The sequence below is a fragment of the Antechinus flavipes genome, chromosome 1, assembly GCF_016432865.1.
Source record: "Antechinus flavipes isolate AdamAnt ecotype Samford, QLD, Australia chromosome 1, AdamAnt_v2, whole genome shotgun sequence".
Classification (NCBI taxonomy): Eukaryota; Metazoa; Chordata; class Mammalia; order Dasyuromorphia; family Dasyuridae; genus Antechinus; species Antechinus flavipes.
The window spans coordinates 308,757,923-308,777,823 of NC_067398.1; the positions used below are offsets into that span (position 1 = coordinate 308,757,923).

At 36.2% G+C, this 19,901-nt stretch overlaps 2 protein-coding genes across 8 annotated transcripts in view; one reads left to right on the forward strand and one right to left on the reverse strand.

The window, feature by feature from the left end:
• Positions 1-14,432, reverse strand: part of DNAAF8 (dynein axonemal assembly factor 8) — a 45,063-nt gene extending 30,631 nt beyond the window's left edge. For 3 of the 7 annotated variants that reach the window (XM_051964497.1, XM_051964449.1, XM_051964490.1), the window contains exons 1-5: positions 14,281-14,432; positions 9,476-9,665; positions 5,815-5,913; positions 2,777-3,373; positions 103-220 (exon numbers count right to left, since the gene is read on the reverse strand). In XM_051964497.1, coding sequence (XP_051820457.1) covers positions 103-220; positions 2,777-3,373; positions 5,815-5,913; positions 9,476-9,610 — 949 coding nt within the window. In that variant the 5' untranslated portion in view covers positions 9,611-9,665; positions 14,281-14,432. Of the gene's footprint in view, positions 1-102; positions 221-2,776; positions 3,374-5,814; positions 5,914-9,475; positions 9,666-13,744; positions 13,989-14,020; positions 14,123-14,280 lie in introns of those variants that run through there. The other 4 variants (XM_051964474.1, XM_051964465.1, XM_051964454.1 and 1 more) reach the window with 4 other exon arrangements.
• Positions 14,433-14,766: 334 nt separating this feature from the next.
• The window catches only part of ANKS3 (ankyrin repeat and sterile alpha motif domain containing 3), a 38,742-nt gene continuing 33,607 nt past the window's right edge, over positions 14,767-19,901 (forward strand). The window contains exons 1-2 of the mRNA XM_051964439.1: positions 14,767-15,061; positions 17,632-17,803. Of these exons, the coding sequence (XP_051820399.1) occupies positions 17,634-17,803 (170 nt within the window). The 5' untranslated portion in view covers positions 14,767-15,061; positions 17,632-17,633. The remainder of the gene's footprint in view (positions 15,062-17,631; positions 17,804-19,901) is intronic.

Consider the following 19,901-nt stretch of genomic DNA (forward strand, 5'->3'; position numbering starts at 1 on the left):
AGTTAACAGTATTTTTTAGTGAAGTTTAGGCTTCTCAAAAATTTATACAAGGAATTGTATATCATAAAATTCATTTTTACTGCTTTATAAAAAAGGTTAGACCTCGGCTTTTAGAAGGTGGCTCGACTTCCCAGCACATGGCTCGTCTTGTACATTCTCCCTGGCCTTTTTGTGCCTCCAGATTTTGAAGTAGCTCATCTAAATCCCACTCTTCAAGTATCTGAAAAATATAACCACCTGGTAAGCCAAAATTTATGTGCAAGTTTTACATTGTCACAAAAATGAGCAATTTCTAACCCAATGACTCTAGGATTAAACATAGAACATCTTAAAGGTACAAATGAATGTTTAAATAAAATGTCCCTGCCTTGCCCGAGCCAAATTTCAACACAATCTACCTTGATGTGGCTGATGTAGCAAATGTTGTGCTTGCTGTAGACACCAAATTTTGTTATTTAGAAGAGTATCAAATGTTGAGGTTTGCTCATGTAAAGAATTCACAGTGGCCATTCTCTTTGGCAAAAAGATTTAGGAGAAGAGGATACAGACAAAATGAAGAAATACAGGCATAGTAAATATGAAACAGAGTGGGAGAGCATATAGTTAGTAAAAAAAAGGGGGGGCCTTAACAATTAATAATGGAAAGGGCAAGTTCCTTGGTGTAACCCACAATTATCCAGGAAAAAGGGAATACCCCCGAGAGGTTGGGGCATGCCCTTAGCTGGCAGGCAAAATCTTTAAAGGGATTTAGCATCCTAAAAGAGTTAATTATAAGGAGGAAAAAAATACCCATTAAGACATGGGGTAGAGGGTTGAAAGGAGAGCATAATGGGAAAATGAAAAGAAAAATACCACATGGCAAGGGGGAGGGGTGAAGGGAAAGACACCATGAGGCAGAATGTCATGGTGGACTGACCCAAGGGGATCAGTAAAGATGGCATGGGTCATAGACAGATTTTATAGGTGAAATTTAACCTCAGGGACATGCTTGGGATTTTTTTGGCTGGACACAGCTAAGTGGGGCCACTCATCTGGAGATGAGAGGAAATGGAGTGGGTAGGGACTTCCACAAAGGGTCTTTAGGAGTTTGACATAACTTGGATTTCTTTACTGGACACATCGAGGTGAGGCTATGAGGTTAAAGTGATACCCATCAGTGCTCTTCCTTGTTTGCTTTGGAGCAATATTTAAATCTTTCTCTGCTAATTGCACTCAGCCATCCTAAACCTTTTTTAATTTGCAAAACAGAGATAATTCTCCTTTGAAAAGAGGAGTGCTTTCTGGGAGGATTCCATATTTTTACTAATGGATTATAGGATCATAGATTAAAAGCTGGAAAAAGCCTGAGAGTTTATGAAGTACAATTTCCTTTAGTTAAGAGATGGGGAAACTGAGGTCCAGAGATTTTAAGTTCACGGTCAAACTGATAACTAATAAGTAGCAGAGTAAGTCAGACACGCGGGGTGATGATTTGAATGAAGGTTCTGACTGTATATCCATTGCTCATTAAATACTTTATTCAAAGTAGATGGAAGCTATGGTATAATTTCTTTCAAAAGTAATTTCTTTATATGAGTTTTTAAACTTGGGGAAAACTCATTTGAACTCTTTAAAAAATAATTTGACTGCAGGAGGTTAAAAAAACTCCACTTTTAGGAAAGAAATAATTTGACATTAATCAAATGTTAGAAAGGACCATCATTGGGCAAATAATTAGACTGCTAAAGTTAACTTTTTTGCTCAATCAACTTGCAATTTGCAAGATATAAGGGAAAATCCAGACTGAAAAAGCTGCACATATATTGTTTGCTAAGACACTCCAAACCCACAGAATGGCTTATTTAAATCAATGCTATAAGATTTATTATTGTCTGTTTTGTATTGCTATTTAGAGGTCTGAGTCACCTGAGGTTAGGAACTGTTGTAGACCTGACACAGAACTTGAACTAGGGCAGAGTACATATCATAAATTCAGTAAATATTTGTTTAAAGAATTTGGTGCTGGAAAGGACCTTGGAGATTGTCTAGTTGAACTATTCCCATACCTACCCCCACAACATACATTTTACACATAAAGGAACCTTAAGACCAAGTCATACTGCTATTTGATAGAGAAAAGTGAATCTGGATCTCCAGTCTCCAACGCCAATACTTTTCCCTCATTGGGAGCAATTTGAATGTTACTGAATGGGACTGTTTCTTCTTCCCAGAGCATACCTTTCCTTCTTTTGTTTCAGCAAATAATAAGATGTAGGTAGGTATACAGGGGTCTACTTTGTTAAAGGCTTACACGTTTCACTTTATTTTTTTTTCCTGTCTTCAAATAGCTCAAATTTTATTGGAGAAACATCACTGATTCATATAAGTAAATATAAAATATATGTGAAGTAAATGCAAAGTAATTTTTAGAGGACAGCAACTGGTGAGCATCAATAAAAGACAACAATCTATCAAAAACAAGGGAAAGTGATATTTAAGTTGAACTTTGTAGGGAGTCATATATTCTTGAAAGTGACAGTAGGGCATCTCAACAAACACACATTTCATTTTAAAATGACAAAGCTTTAAGCATAAAAATGCTTATTAAATAAGTTGGCCTGATTTAAGAAACATAAATAGTTCCTATTTTAAAAGAGGTCAATCTTTGATTTAAGATATAGAAAACTGGATTTTCTTAGTAAACATAATAATACTAAGAGTGACAGTGAGCTCCAGCCACACAGGGAACACAATCCAGGAGGTCCTGAAGATAAGTGAAGCAATTTGCTGGGCTTACCTCAAGAGACCGGAGTTTCAGGCCTTCATATTTGGCTGGCATCTTTTTTTCTACAACTTCTGACTCAGTGGATTCAAGTTTCAAGCCTTCATGTTTGGCTGGAATCTTTTCTTCTACATCCCCTGACTCAGTGGATTCATGGGATATGGATTTTGTGAAATGTGAATAATTTAAATTTTCAAGTGGAAACTCCTTGATTTCCTTGCGAAGTATGTTTTTCTCTATCATCTTTCTTCTTTCTTTTCTGATAGCCTTTATATTTGTGGAATCAGACTCTTCAAAAGGAGATAAATTACCAGTCCCTAAATTGCCAATTGTGAGATCTTTTTTATAGGTTGAAGTTGGAAACTCTTCTACTTGGGGTCTTGTGATAAGAGCCTGAGATCTAGACCTAAACAAGTCCCAGTTATCTCCTTTCTGCCACTTGGTATTCTCTTCAGTGATTCTGAAATAAATGCCTGTTTGATTTTCATCTTTGTCTCCAAATGCTGGGCTAATCAGCAAAGGCCTACTAGAGTCTTTCCCTTGAAGAACAGCTGAATCCTTTATTTCTTCATACCAGTTCTTTCCAGTGTTTTTCACAGATTCCAGAAGCTGCTGCCAAAAAAAAAAAAAAAAAGTCTATTATAAATATACTAAAAAAAGAACATAATGTAGTCTAACTTCTTTTTATCTTAATATTTTTTACATTGTTCAAATCCTCTAGATTGTAGAATATCTCTGATGATAATTCAGTGTTGGCATTTTAGGACCCCTAGTCTGAGAATGCAAAGTGAAGCACCAAAAATAAAATATGTACAGGTTTCCTTCTTTTCGGTTTTTATGCAAGTTATTAAAAAGTTTCATTAATAATTGGTATAATAATCTAATTTTAATTTGAGCTGCTTATAAAATTTATAGCCCTACATAGTTAAAATCAAAAGCTAAATAAATTAAAATTAGAACAGAACTAGAGATTGTCCATTTATCCTCATGGGGTTGTCAACTGTCCTAAAAAAATGTCAGTACTGAGATTGAAAGTATACATTAAATTATTATTTCTGGAAACAGAATGTACAAAGCTTTAAGATGTTTCTGCCACAAAAATACAAAATTTCTAGAAATGCTGCCCCAGGGATAGTTTAATGATACTCTGTTACAAATGTTGCAGTTTGAAAAACTTGGCTATGAAAATAAAACAGACTACAGGATTGTATCTTCTGATTTGAGAATACTAAGGCTGTAAAATTTAAATAATGAAAACTATTGTTTTAGCCAGGGTCTGACTTGAAATAATTGAATCTATAATAATAAGCATAATATTATTGCTAAGAAGCAGTAAATAAATGCATGTTAATGAACAAAATTATAATTATAAACCTAGGAATACCTTAAAAATACCTATTATAGAGAAACCTAGGATGGATTAAGAAAACAAGAGCCTTGGCTATCAGAAAAGTTATTCTGCTGGTCGACAAAGCTGTTAATGCATTGACTATATATGTAAAATTTAGAATAAGAGAACACTAAAGTGAAGTAGGATGTTTCTAAATAAACCTATTGACTTAAGGAACAAGAAATCTATCCTGGTTGGATATTAATGTAAATGGGGTACATGTAATAGGACATATGATGTCAATAGAGTATTCTAGACATCTACCTCACCATGGGGTCATATTGTTGGCCAGTAGGCCATAGAATCAAATGATCTTAGAGTCATATCTGGAAAAGACCTTACAGGTCATTTGCCCCTTCATTTTATAGATGAGAAAAAAATGAGGCTTAGCATTGTTATTCTCTGACTTTCATTCCAAGGCTCCTTCCATGGTATTCTCCTGACTTCCCGTACTGGTTTGATGTTATAATGAGTTATCACTTTCATATGAGGAATGACAATGATATTATTATTATTATTACTGATAATCCTAATTAAGTAAGGCAAATGTCCTGACTCAATTCACCTGACCTAGGAATGTCACAAATGATTTTTCAAAAGAGACCAGCTAATTCTTCATTGCTGTTTAAATATATATAATAAGGCTGTGTACACATGACAATCCAACATTTTAGAAGTGAAAGTAAGTTACCTACATTTTTTTTTTTTACTGAAAACAAGAGATCTAACCATATCAGGACAGCCAAACATGGATGGCTAATTTTGTTTGTTTGTTTGTTTTTAATGTTTTTAAAATCTGGTTTAGGTGGTTGGCTTGTGGCTAAAACTAATTAACAGGCTGCATAAACAGGTCTGATATCCAGTAACATTATAATCCCCAGTAGAGTGTTACTAATTACACTATTAAGCATGAAAATGAATCTACTCAAAAAGGTATTCTTACTCTAGAAATAATTTTGTTACATTCCTAGGTAGATACATGGTCCCAAAAAAAGATCTGATCAAAACAATGGATTCCATAGAGACCATAACTTAATAGCTTGAAATATCTAGGGCATGGCTTAACTCCCTATCATCCTTCAGGTACTGTATTCTATCTTCTTTATGTAGAACTCCATTACTCTTTCATGGTTCTGATTTGTAGCAACAAAATGGCTGCCATCATAGTATACTAGGAATATAAAATAATTTTATATAATCATATAAATATTGACCGAGAGGACTTATATCTGTATGAAATTGAACTATAGGGGAATAAGAAAATAATTCCTTAACTACTACAATTATTTGCTTGTATTTTTGATGACTTTATTCAATGAATGTTGATTTTAAGGCATATTAACAAATAATATAGGCATTAATGATCCTGTATGTTATTTTATTAATGTTAATTTCATTTATCATTATATTCTTATAGTGGTGTTACAAAATAAATATCTATTCTGTTAAAATATGACCCACAACATTGATATTATTCCTATGGTTAATGTTATTAAGATAAAACAGGAATGATGAGAAAAATTTTGAGAATTGGTAGCAATTTCCACAGGTTAACAAAGTTTTCCAGTTGGGATTTATACAAAAAGAAAAAGTGACTGAATCATGGAGAACTGAGATCATAAAGTAGAAGAGTAAAATAGGAAAGGCAGAATATAAAAAGAACCTGAATGTCTGGATCATCTGCCAATTCTTCAGTTAAATCTGGAATCAGATCTTCTTCATCTCGTTGGAAGATGAATAATTCCCCATCTTCTTCATCTGACTGTCAATACACAATAGATGTTTAGGATCAGCACAAGAAGCGATTAACAGGGCAACAACATATAAACCAGAAGGATTAAATCCCAGAAGCTTCTGGTTTTTTCTCCTAGCCTACACTTAGCAGCTCAATCCAGTGGCTGTACAGGAGAGGGATTGAAGGACTCAACCTGTATTAAAACTGTGATGGGGACGATCATAGTCAGGGTTAGAAGTATCACAAGCAAATCCATGAAATTTGTTTTTCCTTCCTGCAGAAATGGAAACAGAGCCATCTGGTGGCCTTCACATATCTCTAGCTCTATCTCTCATATCAAAATAAGAAAGCATACAAACCATTGGTCCATTCATTCATGGCAAATATATCTATTATCTAGACAGCTATATAATAAGTATCTATTGTACGCAGACCATAGTGGTACATACTGGAACATATCTAAAGTGAAAAGCTGATTTGGAGTCAAAGTAAAATAGTGAAAATTGACTATGCTACTAATTTTTGAATCCTGCCTCCAATAGGGTTTCCAAAAGAAAAATTGTCAGCGATAGTATGACATATTAGAAAGAAACAAATTATTTCTGTGATTAAAATAATAGTCAAATATAGTTAGGTGGAAACTTTAGTCAACAACTATGTGTTCCAGTGCTGAGGATTAGCCACATCTTGGGACTTTTGGAATCACAATTGCTCAATCCCTATCACAACTCACAATTTAATACCTGCTATAAACCATATAAGAATTCTTTAATTTACAAAAAAAGTTATTTAAAAATTATCACAATTCTATAGCAATACACATTTTGCATGGCTGGCTCTTCTTTGTATGTAAATTGAGGAATCAGTATACCAACTAAGGAGGGGCCAGTGTGGTGGTGTAAAAGGTCACTGGATTTAGTCAGGAAATGTCCATTTGACTCTTAAGTTCCAACTCTTTCTAGCTATGTGTCCATGGGCAAGCTAATGTCTCAATGTCCCAAGATGCAAAATGTGTACAATTACCCTTAGGCTACCTCTTTAGAGGTTGTCATGAGCAAAGTACTTTGAAAGTTTTATAAAATTCTATAGGTAAGCTTTAATTATTCAATAATCAGGCCTAATAAAAATTGTGGTAGTTGGGCCTGGGAATTCCCCTAGAAGGCCTAAATAAGTCCTTCCTCCTTCCTAAAACCAAAGATTTAAATGAGGGAGGGGCTTTAGCATTAACCTAGTAGTTTCCTTATTTTATAGGATGGGCAGTAGAAGCCTAAAGTTAAAAAAAAAAAAATAGCAGAACTCAAATTCAAACCCAGATTCTCTGACTGCAGATCCAGTGTTCTTTGTACTGAATCAATGCTACATCCAAGAGAGGGCAGACCGTGGAAGGGTCTTCCTGAAGGCAAGGACATTAGAAGCCTGGGAGAGAATTCACAGAGACCTGAGGCTGTCTGCACACCTGGAGGAAGAACTACAAATTGGTGTGTCTGTGTGAGGAAACACTGATATCAGAAGACATGAAATGAAGCAGGAAAGGAGCTGCTGTCAGATAAACAGTTTAAAGGATTAATAAAGACACAATGGGGAAGAGCTAGTCCTGTTCCTTTCCTGGTCTTGATAATCATGTACTTTATCCATCCTGAGGAACAAGACAGGGGAGGGTTGTTTGAATTTTTTCTATCCCTGAGGTCTTTCTCTTTTCAGGAAGGGACTGTTTGGGAGAGAAGAGAATTTTTTTTTTTTTTTTTTTTTTTTTGGTATGGGTCTCTGAAGAAATAAGGGATTGCATGGAGAGAGGAACTTGCTTGACTTGTTAGCAACCCTGAGAAGGAAGGAGCTTGAACAAAGGTCCTTTACATTTTATACTGGATTACATAACAAACCTATCCTGTAAATTGGTGTTTTATTACTTTGATGACTCTCACGGAAACTAAGAGCTTCTGCAAAAACAAAGCAAAACAAAACAACAGCCAAATTCTGATGTTTTGGGGGTGGGGTCGGTGGGGTGGGATGGGGGGTGCAAAATGAGCTAAATTTTAATGTTCCCAAGAGAAATTCTGGGTAGAGGCATGTGCTAAAAAAAGAGATGCAGGGAAATTACTGAACAGCCCCCAAGACAAATTCAGGCCTGTGGCAATGCAGAGCTGCTGACCTTGGGTTACACAATCAGAGTCCACTTCTGTGAAGCTACTAAGTAGCTTCCTCAAGATAACCATGTGACACAGTTTTCTTCGATTTCACGGAAGTGTTCCAAGAGGTTAAATGATCAGCAAGCATTTATTAAGTACCTACTATGTATCAGGTACCAGGGGCACAAAGATTAGATCAACAGTTCCTACATTTAAAGGTTTTCTATTTTAATGATACATAAAGCAGATACATCAAGTCACAGTTGGGATTCAAAATCAAATCTCCTGACTTCAACTCATACCATAGTCTGCTTCACTGTTTTCCCATAAGATCAAATCCCATAACAGTGATGTCATTATGGTGTTGCTTTCCTGTAATGAGTAACTTGTTAAAAATGACAATCTCAACTATTCAGTTCTGCACACATATATTGTATATAGGATATACTGTGCCATATTTAACATGTATAGGACTGCTTGCTATCTGGGGGAGGGGGTGGAGGGAGGGAGGAGAAAAGTCGGAACAGAAGTGAATGCAAGAGATAATGTTGTAAAAAAATTACCCAGGCATGGGTTCTGTCAATAAAAAGTTATAATTATGAAAAAAAGAAAAAGAAAAAAATGATAATCTCAGAAAACTGGTTAGGAAGTAGCTTGTCATGAAAACAGTTTCAATCTATGTTCAAAAGCTCCAGTGTCTCTGTGTCAAGTATTTATTCCAGTAATACTTCAATTGAGATGTGAGAGTGTATGAAGCATAATGGTTTCTTGCCAGAAGAACAGATATAGTTTTAGGAACTCAGTTACATCTTCGCTCTCTTTGAAGTTGGTAAGCAATCAAAAAAGTGTGGTAAACAAACAAAGAATGTTAGATTAACATTCATCTATCCCAACACCTTTAATTTGATAGAGCAATGGGAGCCCCAAGGAGTAGAAGTTCCTATTTTTGTAAATGGCCTCCATATGAAAATAATTACTTTCTTTACAGAGAGATGCTTTGCAGAGAATATGGAGTTGAAGAAAACAATTGCCATCTTGTTATTCTTTGCCTTAGAGAATTTGTTGTAACCACATCAGCAAAACACTATGGCTCATTCATCAGGATAGAAAACAGTACTAGAGTTCACCCCAGCAGAATTTTGTCAGTAATTGCTGCCAAAGACCATCCTCATCTTCAGTTCAGCAGCATGACTTATAACATGAAATCTCAATAGGATGCTCAGAAGCACTGAAACATCACTAAGAAAAAGCAAGCAACAATAGATGAACTGAGAGAATGACAATGAAGGGAAAGGGCAGGGGATAAAATAAAACAATTTGTGAAAATTTATAAAAATTAAAAAAAGAGATTAAAAAACTTGCATGAAGAAAAATAGAAAAATGATCACTTAAGCCAATGTTCCCTTCATCATAGAAAAAAATTTTCTGATCTATGCAGTCCACATTGAGCAACCTCTACTTACCGAGGAAGAATCTGAGTCAAAAGATGGGAGCTGTTCTTTCACTGAAGCCAAGATAGATCCCCACATTGATGTATCATAAAGGCAAGGACATTGATTGTGGCCAGTGAGACAATCTTGTTTATCATTTGATGCCATAAGAAACAACTGCCATGCAGATACCCCATCCACATGAAATCATTTGAGGATAACCCTAAAAAAAAACAAAAGGCAAGAAAAGAAAACTATAACAAGTTATATACAAAGTTTGGATGATTTAATAATAAAATTTAAAATTACTTAGAAATATCATCTGATCTCTTCATTTTATAGGTGGGAAACCAAATTGTACACAGGTAAAGTTATTTCTATAAAATAGGGAGTGGTGTTTAGTCCAAACCTGCGGTTTCATTAGCGTGTTTGAACTCCCAGGATAAATGCTCCTTCTACCAACTAGTTTGGCAACTGAGAGGACAGCTTTAGGGCACTGAGAAATTAAATATCACAGTCAGACTTGTTCAAAATAGGGTTGAGCTCTGGTTTTCCTAGCTGACTCCAAATGTGGCCCTTTATCCACTATACCACACTCTTTTAATCTCTAATGATCCTATACAATGTTAACATCATCTCCCAGTTTCAAGACCAGACATCTTTCTGTTACTATCTTCATTTGTTTTCGCCAAAAGAGCTAGAATAGACAACTCACTTAAACATTTATTAAATACTTACTGTGTGGATGGATTCTAAGAAACAAATGGTATAATGCAGAGGGGACTGGACAGGAAAGCACTTAGATTTGGGGCTTTATCCTTGTCTCTTGATACATACTAAGTGATGCTAGATAAATAATTTCTCTGGGCTCTAGACCAGAGTATCAAACCTAGGCCTGAAAATTGCTTTGTAGTTCTTACACTTCCAAGCAGAGTCCTGAGCCATATTAAAACACAATTGCAAATAGTTAACAACAACAACAACAACAACAACAACAAAAAAACCCACAATAGAACATAGATAATATTAGTAAAAGGTCAACTAGGTAGCACAATGGAGAGAGCCCTGGACTTTGAATCAGGAAGACTCATCTTAATGAGTTCAAACCTGTCCTCAGACACTTAAGTTATCCCTTCCATATTGTGACTTTTCCCCATCATGGTTTCCCTATATTGCAGGTTGGTATAAGAAACTAAATGGGAATTTTTGGGGAAACTTTGCAGAACCCACAGGTTACAAATGAAGTCCAGCAGACAACATAGAAAAAGTCTAGAAACTCAGAAATGTAGAAAACTATACATCATATTGTATATCAACATATTTTATCTTTTAATACTAAAATAATTCATACTTTTCTGGCACAAAGGGAAGGCCAAAAAATTTTACATGGATTGTCCAAGGTGCCAACCCCCTCAATGTGGAAGGGATAACTGTAATAGCTGTGTGACACTGGGCTATTTAACCCCATTTGTCTCAGTTTCCTCATCTGTAAAATGAGCTGGAGAAAGAAATAAACACTCAAGTATTCCTGTCAAGAAAACCCCAAATGAAGTCACAAAACTCCTGAATAACAGTAATATAGGTGATTTTCTAAATAAAGGTGATCTGCAAGGATCTGCAGACTTAATGGCTTTCCTTTCTATTTGAGTTTGCTACCATGGCCCTAGGAAACACTCTAAGGTGCTGGCCTCCAATGCTAGAAGCAGCATTCTCACCTAGGAGAATCTTGTATCAAGGAAATGACAGATTCAGTCCCTTCTAGTGCTAAATTATGGGCTTGGTGCTGAGGGTACAAAAAATAATCCCTAACTTCAAAGAGTTTGTATCCCAGTATGGGGAAACATACACAATAAGTATCAAGTATACACACACACACACACACACACACACAGAAAATAAAGTTATTTAGGGGATGATAAAGGGAGAACACAAAAGGGAATGGAAAAGGAATTATAAAAGTTCTTGTGAGGACAGTGGTATATGAACTAGATTTTGAAGGAAGCTTGGGTTTCTAAAAAGAAGTAAAGAATTCTAAGAAGGGGGATAATCTCTGAAAATGATTGAAAGTAGAATATTGTGTATTAGGAATCATAAGCAGGCCAAGGTGGTCAAAACTCAAGAGTGTCCAAAGGCAGACTAAGGTACATCAGGAAAGATAGCCTAAAATCAGATTATGAAGAACTTTAAATGTTAAAGACTAGAGTTTATATTTGTCCTAGAAGCAATAGGAAGCCACTTAAACTTCTTGAGCAAACAAGTAGACATGGTCAGACATATGCTAGGGATGTCTAATGAGTTAAGTTATTGCAGTAGTTCATATGAAAGGTGATAATTAAACAAGAAAGAGATGGACATCAAAGAGCTTATAGAGAAAGAATTGACAACACTTGGCAATTGATATTAGTGGTAAGGGTGTGATTGAGAATGGACAGTCCAGGATGATATTGAGGTAGTAAACCTGAATTACTGGAATAATGGTAGTACAGAAACAAAGAAATCAGGAAAAGGGCTGGTTGTCAATTGGGATGAGGAATAAGGAGTTCCATTTTGGGAGTTTATAGGTAAAGAAGTCCAACAGGTAGTTGATGATGTAGGACTAGAGTCTTGCAAAGATGAGGACAAATCAGTTGGGTTGGTGATAACAGCACACTGTATTTGACAACCCTTTGGAATAATGGATGCTTATAGTAATATATTATATTATTGTAGTTAATCATGACATAGTTTCCTTGAATTTCTTTTCTTTTATCTCCTTTTCTTGCTTTAGGCTGGAAGAGCAGCAAAGATTATAATCTAATTTCACTACTGATTTATACCAGAACTCTAACTTGTTCTATTTTTGACCTGGGCCATTTTACCCTTCCTTAGGCAATTTGATCTCCTACACTCACTATATTGATGCCAAACTTAGTGACAACACCTAATAGGCTTAGCCTATTGCAACTCAGAACTCACACTTAAGAGATCCACCAACCTTAGTTTGCCCTAAACCTGGGATTATGTGTCTATGACAGCATGATTGGTTTTCCCTTGAATTTCTTTAAAACACCTTAAATCATGTGGTACCAAGCAAAGGCTAACTCGATGTTGGGCTATGAAAATATATAGAACTGAACTCATCCTAGTAGAACATAATAAAAAACTGGGGCTCTTCTTTATTATTATACACTTCAAGAAAAAAAAAAGTCAATTCACATCCCTGGATCTTAGCTGCTTACCTGAAAAATGAGGGAATTGGGCTAGATAATCTCTGAATTCAAATGATCTTCTAGCTTTATCATGTGAAACTGGAGTTCTATAATATTTGCTAACATTTTTAAGAAACTGAAACGTTTCTTGTTTGAAGGATATCTCAGAAGATAATACTTCTAAAGCTACTAAATCGTGGTCATTTTTCATAGAATTTTAACAATGGAAAGGCACATGAGAGACTACCTGATCTAGGTCCCTGCCATTTGAGCCTTCAGGCTCAAAAAGATCATTGTATGATATAGTATGCTGAAAATGGAATTTTGCTGTCTTAGTCTCTAAATTGTAGATTCCTACAGTGACACAAAATAGAAACAGGTTTTAGAGATCAATTAGCAGCTTAAAACCACTTTTGGAGTGAGAAATATAGTTTGCAAACTGGAAGTTCTCCTGGGCAGGAAAGTTAGAGATCATATATACAAATTATAAATGAGAAGGGAGATACACTTTCAGGGCTGAAGAGGTTTCCCATAATAAACCCATAGATGCAGAACAAGGTAGTGTTTTCCAGTCCTGTGAGAACGGTTCTTAAAATGAGTGTTTCAAATCAAGGATTAATAGGTGGGGAACAGGACCCGAGTTCTGCGACAGGAACAGGTTCTACAATCTTTGATTCACTTCACTTAACATTCTCAAGAATTGATCAATCATTTCAAATTGAATTGTAAAACTCTTGACTCCCAAGCCAGCAGAGGCAGCTCTGTGAAATCTGAATTATTAGCATACTTATTACACATATCCTGATAATTATGAAAACCACAATAATTTTTCCGCAACACAAATTAATCAAAGAATTGTTTACAATAGTCTTGAGTTGTAGAAATAAAAATATCGACATTAAAAGCATTCCAAAAATCTTAGTATGATTGTAAGCTGGTTTGGCTATTAACAAGATATTCAAGCTTTGTACTACAATGACTTTGGGGACACCCTAGATATTTTGTGACATCATTGGTGTAAGGAACTCCTGGTATGGTTACTCCTTCTTCCAATGCAGTAAAAAAAACAATCACTTAATGAATGTTTACATTCTGCATATCGAGCTTTACTTACGGCATTTTCACATATGTAATCTCACCCTTACAACAACATTCTCCAAGCTATTATTTAACAGAAAAGAAAACTAGGCATTGAGAGATCAACGTGCGCAGGAAGCTGAGTCGGCTGGCCGGTCCAGTAACTAGCTGCAGGAGCAATAAAAAAAAAAAAAAAAAAAAATGGCAGTGACTTGGCCACAGCTCTATAGAATTTTAGTTGCAAGTCTAGGTTAGATCTGAGGTCTGACAATGTAAAACTAGCAACGATTAACCAATTATTGTTTGAGTCTACCGTTGAGGAGAAGTGGAAGGATGGTTAAGTAACAGAATTATGCCCTTTTTCCGGCTTACTTCAACTCACTACTACGTGAGTTACCAGGCCGACCGTTACCATGGTAACCAGACGCCAACCGCCTTCCCAAGCAGTTCACTCTTCTTTTATATATTTGGCTTGCTCTTTCCTCACATCTTTCCATCCCTTTTCTTTCTACATGTTCTCCTAAGATGACGACACCTTTACCTGTAGGTGAAACTAGAATCCCCTCAATTTACCTCGAGTTTCTTTTATTCCAATCTCTCACTGTGGTCCGGTCAGGGGAATATAGCACAGACCATTATCCAAATAGAAACACATCATTAAAGTCGAGTCCCTCCCCTCTGAGTCAGGGTACACAACGAATATCTTTTGCTTCTGACAGTAACTTTTGTTTTCCTTCCGTTAGCGTCTTTTCCCTCTCCTTTATTCCATTCCCCTTCCAAGACCGCGAGGATCCCGCCCACTCTCCAAACACAATTGGTCCACTTGATCCTCGCCTAGTAGGCGGGGCTTTACGTCATCACTATTTATTGGTTGACGAACTTGTCAAAGACCGAGATAGGCATGGATCTTTCGGACAAGTCCAAGACCTGAAATTTCAGTCTCAAGGATCAGAGGAGGAGAGAGGGGAAACTAAGAGTCCCAGCGTCCCTTGCGTCCCTCTATTCACTTCCGGTGTGGGACTCTGGGTGTGGGTTCCGGGCGTTGCGGCAGCTTGCTGTCGGCTGCGCTCTTTTCGAGGCGTGGAGCTGGGCACTTGTCCCTCTTCCTTAGGTCCCGGCGGAGCCACGGTCGCCTAAGGCAAGGTTAAGGGCCAGCTCTTGGATGTGCCCGGTTGAGAAGGGAGCGTCGGGGCATGTAGGCGTTAAGTGACCAGCGGGCCGATTTCCTCTTCGTTTCCTGAGTCCACAGCGTGGGCCTTTTCGTCACGGGCTGCAGGAGCTGAGGAGGGACCGTTGTCGTTGGACGTAGCCCCGGCCCGACGGAGGCCTCAAGGCTCATGAGTCCCCTGCGCAGGTACCAGCCGGGGGCGGGAACACCTGCGTGTTGTACCCAGATCGGCCCCAGGGGCCTGGATGCTGAGTTCGGCAGAAGGCGGGAATGACGTGGAGCTGTCTTCTGCGCTCAGTGCTGGAAGGGACCTCAGGGATCAGTGGAGGCGGTCTGGCGGAGTGGACAGCGCTGGACTCTGACCTGAGCTCAAACCCTGCCTCTTACATCTCATAGCTGCGTGATCCTGAGCAAGTCCCTTGATCTCGCTAATCCTTTTTCCTCATCTGTAGAATGAGGTTAAAAAGGATAGCTTTAAGGTTTACAAAGCGCTTTAGGCAAGTTATATCATTTTATTCCCAAAAGAACCCTGGGATGTAATACTGTCAGTATTCATATTTAGCAAGTGAGAAAACTGGCTGCAGCAGAAGTTAAGTGACTTGCCCAGGAGCACACAGCTAATGTGGATTGGAACTCGGGTCTTCCCGATTTCAAGTCCAGCGCCCTAATCTCTTCTTAGCTGATAATAGCTGTTGTTATGAAGATATAATGAAATAGTATATGCAAAGTGTTTTACAGCAGTGTCTGCTTCAATTTCCTCATCTGTAAAATGTATGTATTTGTGTGTGTCATATTTCTACATTTCTGGAAGGTTTTCTGAATTTGAATTTTGAAATCCTACTTCAAGTTTTGCATGATGCTGCCCTTGCCCAGGTAAAAAAGTAGGATCATATATTTAGAGTTGAAAAGGACCTTAAAGGTCTTCTAGTTTGAACTTTAAATTTTAAAGGAGAAAACCGGCCTATGTAAGTCAAGTGACTTGCCTCAAAGTCATACAGTAAGTTATAAAGTCATAATTGGGACTTGAACTCAGGTGCAGTGTCTTCCAGCACTTTTTTTTCTCTGTATCAAGTAACCTCAAGTGATTTCTTCCTTCCCCACATTTTCTGTAGCACTTTTTTATACCTATTCTTTGGTCTTATCACATTAAATATGTGTACCATAGTTTAGATCATAAGAGCTGTGAGGTTAGGAATTATCCCTTTTCATTTTTGTATCTAATAGTAGTTTTTGTATTTAGAGGATTTTTATTAAATGTTTATTGAATTGAATGTGCAACTGAATATCCAATATCTGCTATGCTAGCTGAGTTCCAGGTGTTTCCTCTTTGTCAGTTGGAATGTGGATAATCTTGGCAAATCACTTCATTTCTGTGGATCTCAATGTTCCCCTTTGTGAAGTGAATAGGTTGAACTATATCATCTTTACCCTCTTCTGCTTCTACAACTTAGACAATGAAGTAAAATGTGCTTTGTAGCCTATTTGAAGGAGCTATTTACAGGTTTGTATTTATCCTAGGGATAGTCAAATTCAGTGATCCTGAAAATAAAAATTTTATCTCACCTTCATAGAATCACAAGTTATTATTTAATTACAGAAGTCTTGAAGTTAATGATATGTGGAGCACTTAAAGAGTTCATAAATCTCATTTAGGTCCTTTTGAAAATGTTAGTCTTGGATAATTAGCCATCTTTGGAGATGTATTTTGGAGAACAGTTGACCAATACAAAATTAACCACATCTTGCAATTCTTGTCAGAAGGCTTTGTTTTTATCAAAGCTTGCCTGTTTAAAAAAAAATAATAATAATTCTGCCATATCAATTCCCAGAGAGTGACTGATAATTTGCAAGGCTGTGTTATTTGATAATTTAATAATTTGCTATTTCCTAATGTATTTGGATATAAATACAGAACTGAATGATATAATTCATTTGCTTCAAACACTAAATAAATTCATTTGGGGATATATTTTAGTTCATGAATCAGTGATTGTGAGAAGCATTCAATGATGTGGTTTATATCTTATGAATACCTTGTGAAACATGGGGAGATGATCTTTGACTTTTGGAACAGATTTTCTATAAAGATATCACATAAATGTCATCTTTTTAATTTGTATTTTTTGAAATTAAGGAAACAAGGACAGATATAGCACATACTTAGCTAAAAGAATTGTAGTTATGATAGTTTGAAGTATCTGTCTTTTCAATATTGTAGAATCCAAATTTCCTCCATTGTAGGGATGGGATAACATCTACTGGGATAATAAAAGTTATCTAAGACTGATGGGTTGAGAATCCTTTCAGATAGATTATACTTCCTGTGCTGACTAAACATTGTCTGTCTAGTTGGTGAGTATTTAAAATGAGAATTGGAAAGAAAATGAAATTCTGGTTTTGGAAATTTTTTTTTTTTACACCTAACCTTCTTGAGTATATTGGCTCACCACACTGATGTGATAGCCATGTAAAAGAAGGTGGATGAAGGAGAAAATCAAATCACAGGATAATATATTAAATACAGTATATACATATAAAATATTTATTATCCTGTGATTTTATATGTATCTTGAGATATTTATGTGTATGTGAATATATGTGTACATATATGTATACATCATGTATACATACATATTCATACACAAAAATAAAACCAGAACAGTGAATTTAAACTGTTTTCAGAATTAGCATTTGGATATTAAAATGCACCCAGAAGGGGAAAAAAAGCGAACTTTATATGTTCTCTTTCACTGTAGAGATGTCTGAGCTTAGTGATGAAGCCAGTGAATCTGAGCTGCTCAACCGTAGTTTATCCATATGGCACGGACCAGGTCATCTAGTTTGTCGAGAAGAGTTGGATGTTCCCCTGGATATTCATACAGCTTCTTCAATTGGGCAATATGAAGTGGTGAAGGAATGTATTCAGCGGTAAGAGGTCTCATTGGGAAATGTCAATTCTCTTAGATTTTCTCTTACCACTCCATGTTTCTTCTTATTTTGCAAATTGGAGTTGTGCAAAAATCATGTTGGGTGAATGAATGCTCACTTGCCTATAGGCAGTAAATCATTTGTGCTATCGTAAGAAATAAGGTGGGTTTTATTCCTAGTGATAAGAGGGTAAAACTAATGAAAAAGATATTTAAATTGATAAATGTTTGTGTTTTATTTTCAAGACTGGGTAATTCTATAATTTCTACTTAAGACTTGCAAAAAATTTTAAGCATCTCCCTCTCCATCAAAGTCTAAGGTAGAAATTAATCATATTGTTAAGAAACCCTGTAAATAGAAATTGTATGAGAAAATGTCAGTGTCAGTAACAGGTTCCTCTCTGAAATATTAAATATGAAATTTTGTATGTATTAAAACACATCCTATGTTTCATGAGATTTAGAGCCTTGTAGACTAGCCTAGCCTAATCCTTTTATCTAACAGATCATAAAACTGAAGCCTGACAAGTGAAATGATTTGTCCATGATGAACAGAAGAGATAGACTTCAAATCACAGTTTTCTGATTCCAAATCCAGGGCTCTTTCAACAACAAAACTCTGCCTCTTAACTTATGTGAAGTTATTTCCTATGATATATTTAATTTCTTCAGTTTTTGCTCCAAAATGCTAGCCATAATTACCTAGATGAGTCTTCTGGCTTCTGAGAAATGGAAGCAAAACCTTAAAAGAAGCAGCAAAATGCCCCTTCAAAAACATTTTTAAAAAATTATTAACTATTCAAGTAAATGTGTAATTTGTCAAAAGAAAATGAATTGGAGTCTTCTAAAGTTTTTTATTCCTTTTTTACAAGGTCTCACCTTATGTGTATATGGCTTGCATATCTGATATGACTTGGATTTGAATTTTATTAGCTTTGTGACTTGGGCATGTCTTTCTGAGCCTTAAGTTTCTTGGCTATAATATGGTGCTAATAAAATTTATTTGTATATATTTATATATTTGTACCAATCTGAAGATACACATCATTTTATATGGGGAATGTAAATATTTGCAATGTAGCTACTTTGGGCATTTTAACAGAATTTCTGTATATTAAGAGTTGAAGTGACTTTGAAAAATACAAGGTAACTACAAATACTTTAATAGCTTTAGTATTTGACTTAGCATTTGACACTAGCAAATTAACTAATACTTATTCAAAAATATATTGATGGAAATCATTTAATTACATATACCTCAAATTTTTCATGATTTAAGAAGAATGAAATAAAAAATAAAATACAAGGGGTAGCTAGGTGGTATTCTAGGTGAATAGAATACTGGGTTTGGAATCAGGAAGACTCATCTTCCCAAGTTCATATCTAATTGCAGAAACCTATTAGCTGTATGACTCTGGGTAAGTCATTTACCCCTGTTTTTTCAGTTTTCTTATCTATAAAATGAGCCGTGGAAGGAAATGGCAAACCACTCCAGTATCTTAGCCAAGAAAACCTCAAATGAGGTTACAAAGAGTTGGATATAACTGAAAAAATGACTGAACAATGACATATAAATACGCATGGGAAGATTAATACAGATTAATACTTAGGTCTGTTCTGAGTGTTACAATTTCCAATAGACATTTATTATGTGCTAGGCACTGTACTAAGTGTTGAAAATATAATTAATAAAAGAGGAAATCCTCAAGGAGTTTATATAAACTAAAGGGGAGATAACATACAAAAGGAGAAAGGGGAAAGGGGAGGGAGGAACACCAGAAGGTTCCCGTGGGCTTATTCCATGAAGTTGAAATTAGGCAAAGTTAAGAGACCTGAGAGTCCACGTTCTGCCTTCTATAAAAGAACATTCCACCCTTCAGCCCTTCAGTCAAAGGAGAGAAAAGGCTGAGGGAGGTCCATCAAGGCTTGAGTTAGCAGTATGGTACTGAGTTAAGAAGTTCAGCGAGTTCGAAGCAGGTGGAGCAACAGATGTAAAGTGAGGGAGCTAAGAGTGAAGACTGCCGCAATGGACAAGAGGATAGTTTCCTAAAGGGGAAGCATAGAAGAGATTAGGGCTGAAAAATTGAGAACACAGCAAG